The sequence below is a fragment of the Symphalangus syndactylus genome, chromosome 8 (assembly GCF_028878055.3).
Source record: "Symphalangus syndactylus isolate Jambi chromosome 8, NHGRI_mSymSyn1-v2.1_pri, whole genome shotgun sequence".
NCBI classification, from domain to species: domain Eukaryota; kingdom Metazoa; phylum Chordata; class Mammalia; order Primates; family Hylobatidae; genus Symphalangus; species Symphalangus syndactylus.
Genome location: NC_072430.2, coordinates 23,647,982 through 23,656,066, shown reverse-complemented (window position 1 = coordinate 23,656,066; position 8,085 = coordinate 23,647,982). Strand labels below are relative to the sequence as shown.

Below are 8,085 nucleotides of genomic sequence, written 5' to 3'. Positions count from 1 at the left end.
AAAGCTTAACTCTTGTCTTCTGTGCACCCACAGGACCAACACCACATGGAGGCTTCCAAGGCTTGGAGCTTGTTCCCTCTGAAGCAATGACTCAAGCTCTACCTTGATCCTTTTTAGCCATGGCTGGAGCTGGAGTGGCTGGGATGCAGGGCACCATGCCTTGAGGCTGCACAGAGAAACAGGGTCCTGGGCCTACCCCATGAAGCCATTTTTCCCTCCTAGGCCTCTGGGCCTGTGATGGGAGGGGCTGCTGTGAGGATCTCTGAAATACCCCGGAGACATTTTCCTCATTGTCTTGGCCATTGACATTTGGCCTCTCTTTACTTATGCAAATTTTTGTAGCTGGTGGCTTGAATTTCTCCCCACAAAATGGGTTTTTCTTTTCTACCACATGGTCGGGCTGCAAATTTTCCAAACTTTTATGCTCTGCTTCTGTTTTAAGCATAAGTTCCAATTTCAGACCATCCATTTGTGAACGCATATGACTGTATGCTTTCAGAAAAAGCTAGGTCACATCTTGAATGCTTTGCTGCTTGGAAATTTCTTCTGCCAGATACCCTAAATCATCTCTTGCAAGTTCAAAGTTCCACAGATCTCTAGGACAGAGGCAAAATGCTGCCGGTCTCTGCTAAGGCACAGCAAGAGTGGCCTTTGTTTTAGTTCTCAATAAGTTTCTCATCTCCATCTGAGACTACCTCAGCCTGGACTTCATTGTCCACATATCATACTATCAGCATGCTATCATATATCATACTATCAGTGTTTTGGTCAAAACCATTCCACAAGTCTCTAGGAAGTTCCAAACTTTCCCACATCTTCCTGTCTTCTTCTGAGCCCTCCAAATTGTTCCAACCTCTGCCTATTACCCAGTTCCAAAGTGACTTCCACATTTTTAGGTATCTTTATAGCAGTACCCCACTCCTGTTACCAATTTTCTATATTAGTCTGTTTTTACACTGCTATAAAGAACTACCTGAAACTGGATAGTTTATAAAGAAAAGAGGTTTAATTGATTCATAGTTACGCATGGCTGGGGAGGCCTCAGCAAACGTACAATCATAGTGGAAGGCAAAGGGGAGCAAGGGGCATGTCTTCCTATATCATCTTCTATTACTGTTGTGCTTGTAATCCAAGTGTGTTACTGATGTTGCCAGTTGCAGAACTTGAATATGTTTCCCACTTTTGCAACTCTTCTGCTTTTGTTGCTTACTTATCTGAGTATCTCGATCATTGAGGCTGTGCAATTGTAAAGACAGATGCAAATACAAAGAGAAGCACTTTGTTCCTCAAAGGCCTTTGGCTCTTTTTTTTTCTCCTCTATTTTTCAGAGACTTTTGTTCTGAAGCCTTTGGTTCTTGAATCAGAATTAAACATGTTTTTCTAGAGAGGAATGAATTTGAGATATTTGAGGCTGAGGTATTGCAATCTTAATTCATTATATAATTTTCTAGAACTTTAACACCGGTGTATTTAGAGCATGAATATTTATAAAAATCACATTAAAAAAAGGTAAGTGGGCGGAGGGTGTCTTTCTCATTCATTGTGTACATACAGCTCAGAAAACCTGATCTCTAGGTTATAGCTCTAATTAAGTTCTTTTATATAACTGCAGAAGGAAGTTCTTGCATTGTGGGTCACTGAGAATACATTGAATCCCAGCCCACTAAACCCTTTATTGAAAATTGTAGAGGTTTGAAATAACAGTGCTAGTCTTTTGTGACTTGCAGAAATTAAACTGAGGAATGTTCTTTGTATTGGTAATTTGAGCAGCCAAAAGAGCTATCTCCTGGGGTGGGGGTGGGTGGCAGGGAGCTTAATTGTGTTGTGGCTGAATTTGGAGTCACCACTGTCAAAAGTGTTTTAAGGCTTTTGTCACAGAGAAAGGCCTAAAATGCTTAAATCTCACTTGAACTGCACTCTGTTCTAAACTTCTCAAGATTAGGATTAAACCAGTCAAGCTTGCCTATTATTGGGCTCTTTCTCACTTTACTTCAGAATTTTTGTTGCTTTTTAAAAATTAAAAATGGGGTATTACCCAAAGAAAAAAGGCTTGACTAATATCATCTTTCTTTTTTTTTTTTTTTTTTTTTGAGACAGAGTCTCGCTCTGTCGCCCGGGCTGGAGTGCAGTGGCGCAATCTCGGCTCACTGCAAGCTCCGCCTCCCGGGTTCACGCCATTCTCCTGCCTCAGCCTCCGAGTAGCTGGGACTACAGGCGCCCGCCACCGTGCCCGGCTAATTTTTTGTATTTTTTAGTAGAGACGGGGTTTCACCGTGGTCTCGATCTCCTGACCTCGTGATCCGCCCGCCTCGGCCTCCCAAAGTGCTGGGATTACAAGCGTGAGCCACCGCGCCCGGCCAATATCATCGTTCTTAAAGCTCTTTTGTTGTTAGCAATAGAAATCCGCACCACCTAGTTTAAGCCCAAAGCAGGGTTTATCATAAAGTATATAAAGAGGCCCAGAACTCAAGGAGAGGAAAGTGTCCTAACTTCAGAATAGGGAGAATTCAAACCAGGGCTTTGAACACATGCAGGATGTTCCCTCTGGCTCTTATCTCTGGTTCTTTGAGCAGCTTGGCTACATTATTAACTCACTGTGGAAGGGCTTTCTTGCTAGGTAGGAAAAAAAACATGGCTCCCAAGTTACAACATCCATCTCAACCAACAGACTGGGTCCCAGCTCTCTCTTTGGTCCAATATTTGAGTCAAGTAGTGTAACAACTGTGGCCAGGAAACAGAGCAATGTTGCACTAAATCATTTCTTACAGGACTCATGTAACCCAAAGGTGCTCAAATTATTATCTGGGGATATCTAAGGCAAAGTTAAGAGTTTACCTGATGTGACTGGGCAGGATGAGCCAAGGGAAGACTGAGAACAAGGAGATGAGGTTAGGGAGGTGGCCAGCCATGGTTCATGCAGGTCCTTGATTGGTTAGGGTAAGATTCCAGAGCACAGTTGCCCAGTGGAAATGTAACATGGGCTGGGCATGATGGTTAACTCCCGTAATCCTAACATTTTGGGAGGCCGAGGCAGGTGGATTGCTTGAGGCCAGGAGTTCAAGACCAGCCTGGGCAACGTGGTGAAACATGCCCCAGAGTTAGGAGGCGGGGCCTTTGGGAAGTAATTAGATCATACCACAGCCCTCATGAATAGGATTAGTACCCTTATAAAAGAGGCCCTAGAGAGCTACCTTGTTGCTTCCATCTTATGAAGACACAACCAGAACAAGAAAGTGGGCCCTCACTGGACATCAAATCTACCAGCACGTTGATTTTGAGTTTCTAGCATCCAGAACTGTAAGAAATACATTTCCGTCATTTATAAGCCACCCAGTCTGTTGTATTCTAACAGCCTGAACAGACTGAGACAGTAACAGAAAGGAACAAAAGTAACAGAACTGCTTCTTCATATTCATAAGCATGAAATGACAACCAAGGATCATAAGATACTTGAATAAAACTAGCAGGTTCAAAATAAATAAATAGAATGTGTGCTAGAAGAAACACAGACAGTTCATTGAATAGAGATAACTTTTTAAAAGTTCAGATTAATATTCTGAAAGAAATCTAAAGTGATAGCATCTACAAAATACTAACAGGTGACTGTAAAAGCAAAAATTAGTATGTTTTAAAACGATAATTCTAAAATAAAAAATCATGGGCTAGAAGAAAAAGTCAAGGAAATCCTGCAAAATGTAGAACAAGGGACAAAATGTTGATGAGTGAGAAAAATGTTGAAAGACAGAGGTGACCCGCTAAGAAGGGCCAATGTCCATCAATAACAATTTTAGGTTGAGAACAAAGAAAACAGAGAGAAGCAAATAAATAGGAATAGTGCTCCTATAGCTAAAGAACCATGACTTCAGATAGAAAGGTCTTACCCACTGCTAATCCATATGAATGGAAAAATACCCATATCTAACAGTATCCTGGGGGAACGTCACAATTCCAAAGACAAAAAGGAATACCTAAAAGATTCCCAAAAGGAAAAAAGAGGGTACTCAAAGGAATGACAACTATATTGGCATTATATTTATCGGCTCACTAGATGCTGGAAAAGAAAGGAACAATGCCTTTTGGAAATCTCTGAAGGACAATGATTTTGAGCCCAGAGCTCTATAACCATTCAAATTGGCATTTAAATGGAGACCAATATATATATATATTTTGATTTCCAAGGACTGAGGAACTTTATCACCTACAAACCCTTCCTGAAAGAACAGCTTAAGGATGTGCTACAGCAAAACGAAAAGAAATCTAAGAAAGAGGAAGATACCAGGCTGCAGAAACAGAGCAATCCAGAGAAACTCTAGAGTGTTAGTTGTGCAATAGGCCCCCAAAAGAAATAATATGAAGACACAAGATCATTGTAGTAGATAAAGTTTTATTACAGTACTAAATTTAAAAATCAGGGTATATTTACTTTTCCCTCAAGAGAGTCTGGGCACAGTGCCTCATGCCTGTAATCCCAGTACTCTGGGAGGCTGAGACAAGAGGATGGCTTGAGCCCAGGAGTTTGAGATCAGCCTGGGTGACACAGTGAGACCTGTCTCTACAAAAAAATAAGAAAATTAGCCTTAGTGACAGATAATTACATCACCTTTTCTTCTGGGTCCAAACACTCTATTTGACCCTGCCATGAATATTTTTTTATCATCAGCCGACTATAGAAACTTGTTCTTGGTTTTCAGTGTTAAGAATTAACCTATAGACATTTTATGGAAGATTTAATTTGCATTAGAGAACAGTGTGCAATAAACTCTGCCAATGCCAGGGCATGTTAAGAGGTATATAAAGTATAGAGAGGACGACAAAGGAAAGGAGTAGGTGTGCCAAGTCCCTCACCTTACCCATCAGAAAAGAGATACTTAGTGTGAGGTGGGGTTGGGGCTCAGGGGAGGGTGGCAGGAGAGTTTAGGAGAGGATAGGACACGTGGGTGGAAAGTGAGGTGAATGAGGGCTGGGAGGTTGCAGGGAGCCCTGAGTGGAAAAGGCAGGGCAGAGCAGGGGGTGCTGAACTGAAGAGAGTGGAGCAGAGCAGGGATGTGCTGGGTGGAAGGCGCGGTGCAGAGCAAGTGGTGCTGAGCATAAGGGGTGGGGCAGAACAGGGGGTGCTGGGCAGAAAGGGTGTGGCAGAGCACGGAGTGCTGAGTGGAAAGGGCAGTACAGAGCAACGAATGGTGAGCGGAAGAGGCGGGGCAGAGCAGGGGGTGCTGGGCAGAAGGGGCGGGGTAGGGGCGAGGGTAGAGCGCCCCCTCGTGGCTGGGGCGCCTGCGCAAACCAGCTGCCTCACGAGCACTGGAGGTTGCATTACTTGGCTTCACCTCGCTTGTGCTGTCCACGCCTGGCTTTGTCTCACCTGACGCGATATGCCTCTCCTGCGTGGGCGCTGTCCTGCCTGCCGCCACTACCGCCGCTTGGCCCTGCTCGACTTGCAGCCCGCTCCCCGCTTCGCCCACTCGGAGCCCCAGCGCCAGCGGCCCCTGTCTGCCGCGGTGAGTTGAGGCCCAGCCATCATGGCGGGCGGGAAGCGCGTGGCCCAGGCGGGGCGCCCCGACGGGTGGGGAGAAGGGAGGACACGGCGTGCGGGCCTCGCGTGGGAGGCTCCTGTGGCTTGGTCGCCGTTGGGGGAGGTTCTTGTGGCTTGGTCGCCGTTGGGGGACGTTCCTGGGAGAGGGTCGCTGTGAGGATGCCGTCGTCGGGCACAGGGGCGGAAAGCCCGGGACCCTGAGGAGCGCGCGGGGATTGGGCCTCCTTCGTTGTTACCCTTTAGCGGCACCCGGCTGGCTCGGGGGCGGGGCTGTGGTTTCGCGGAGGAATGGTTTACCATCCTCGGACGTCCTCGGCACTGCCAAGATCTAGCATTTTCGATAAAATGGTGGAAATCCTGGGCCACATAGAAGTTCCAGAGTGCGAAGGTTGGAACCGGAGAACCGTTAGATGAAAAATGAATTAAAAAAAAAAAAATCAGGTGATCCATGAATCGATTTTCGGCATTTTAGATTTCACCAGGACCGTGTTTCTAGGACAACGGTCTAGTTGCTCAAAATGTTTTTTTAAGCACTTTTTGTTAGGCAGCAAGTCGCTGGCCCAGGAAGCCATACTCAGCAGCGCATGTCATCTTCTCTTCCAGGAAATGGCTGTTGGACTTGTGGTGTTTTTTACTACCTTCTTAACACCAGCTGCATATGTGCTAGGCAATCTGAAGCAGTTCAGAAGGAATTAGATGGAAGGTGATGTTGAACAGCTGTTAACGTCTAAAAAACTTTCAGAAAAAGCTGTGTTTTTGTTAACGAGCAAAATTACCTAGTTGAGTTGATGCAACCATTGTGGTATTCACTTTCCTCATGTTTATGATGAATATTTTGCACTTTTTTAGTACTGTGCATTATATAGATGTATAGTCAAAAATGTTCTGCTTAAGTGTTAAATAAAACGGAAACACTTATTCGTGCTTGGTAATATGTGTGCAGATTATTTTCTAAACATCGTGAAAGCTGATGAAAATTTACCAAGAACTGCTGTGAAAGGTCTGACTTAGTGATTCAGGGAGTGACATTAAGTGTTACTATATGGGAGTGAATGTATCTAGTGACATCACCCTTAAAAGATTAGATGTGTAGCTGTGAGGTAATATAAGTTTAGCTAAATGGTTTTTATGTTCTATTAGTACTGCCATGCCACACTTCACAATTTGCTGTGAGAAGTATAACCATTTCTTATCTTTGCCTCGTTAAATGACTACACGTCAGAATGTGAAGAATGAGTACATCTCCTATTTTAATGATTGTTATCCTCTCTTAGTCTTCTGTGAGGTTTGAAGAATCATACACATCTTTGAATTGTCTTAGCTGTTGATTATGCTGTTATCATGGGCAACATAGTTCAACTCTGAGTCTTGGTTTCCTTATCTCTGTAATGGCGACTTAAAATTGCTGTCTTGAAGTGATGCTGTGGGAATAAAACATTGAACAAAGAAAGATAAAGTACCTCTCAACATAGTACCTGAAACAGTAGTCAATAAATAGAAGTTGGGCAACCCGCTTGGGTCCCCCCACACTGTGGAAGCTTTGTTCTTTCACTCTTCGCAATAAATCTTGCTGCTGCTCACTATTTGGGTCTGCGCTGCCTTTAAGAGCTGTAACACTCAGCGCGCAGGTCTGCAGCTTCACTGCTGAAGCCAGCGAGACCACGAACCCACCAGAAGGAATAAACTCCGGACACATCTGAACATCTGAAGGAACAAACTCCGCACACACATCGTCTTTAAGAACTGTAACACTCACAGTGAGGGTCCGCAGCTTCATTATTGAAGTCAGCGAGACCAAGAACCCACCAATTCCGGACACAATAAGTGATTAACAGCAGATATACCAGTTGTGAGAAACATATTCACCTGGCCAAACCCTTGGAGACATGAAGAAGAGCAGAAGCGAGACTTTTAATGGCAGTCTTGCAAGACTGGCCGTCTGGTAAGCAGGCACACCTGGGGCACTTACAGTAGCAGGTAATTTATCCCCCAGCATGTAATAAGTCCCTCCCCCAGTTCCTCACTAGTCGAGTACTATGGGGTTACAATCTTCCTGGATGTTGCCTAAGTTTCATTATCCCCCTATAAGGTTATACCCCAGTCCCCTTCCCCACTGAAGTTTTGATTTCCCAATAACAACACTTTCTTTCCTTTTATGGGCTGATCTTTCCTCTACATTCTGTTTGCTTATTGACCTTCTAGGTGCGTGAGCTGTGTGGTTTGTTACATCCACAGGCTGGCTGCACGTACTTAGATTTATCATGCCTTGAAAGTGGACTGTTTAAAGTGTTTTCTCACACTAATTATTTTATATCTACCTTTGCTAAATATTTCAGGTTCAGTAAAAACAGCTGAGGCTTCTGAATTATTGGCAAAATGTCCTTGTGTTTAAGGTTCTTACTCAGTTGAACGCCTGATGTTCACAGGCTTTATAAATGATTAACAGAGAAATAACTTTAAATGACAACTAGTTTTGTCTAATATCTTCATTTTTCAGAAGTAATCTAGATAAACTGTTAAAAAAATTAAGTGCATAAAAATAGGATAAATGCATC

The 8,085-nt window shown here is 43.9% G+C and overlaps 1 protein-coding gene across 1 annotated transcript; it reads left to right on the top strand.

Annotated features, from left to right (window-relative positions):
• Positions 1–5,261: 5,261 nt before the first annotated feature.
• COX8C (cytochrome c oxidase subunit 8C) lies at positions 5,262–6,462 on the top strand. The gene is made up of 2 exons (XM_055288351.1): positions 5,262–5,495; positions 6,134–6,462. Exons 1-2 carry the CDS (start codon positions 5,370–5,372, stop codon positions 6,224–6,226), a joined length of 219 nt encoding a protein of 72 aa, XP_055144326.1. The 5' UTR covers positions 5,262–5,369; the 3' UTR covers positions 6,227–6,462.
• Positions 6,463–8,085: the final 1,623 nt, after the last annotated feature.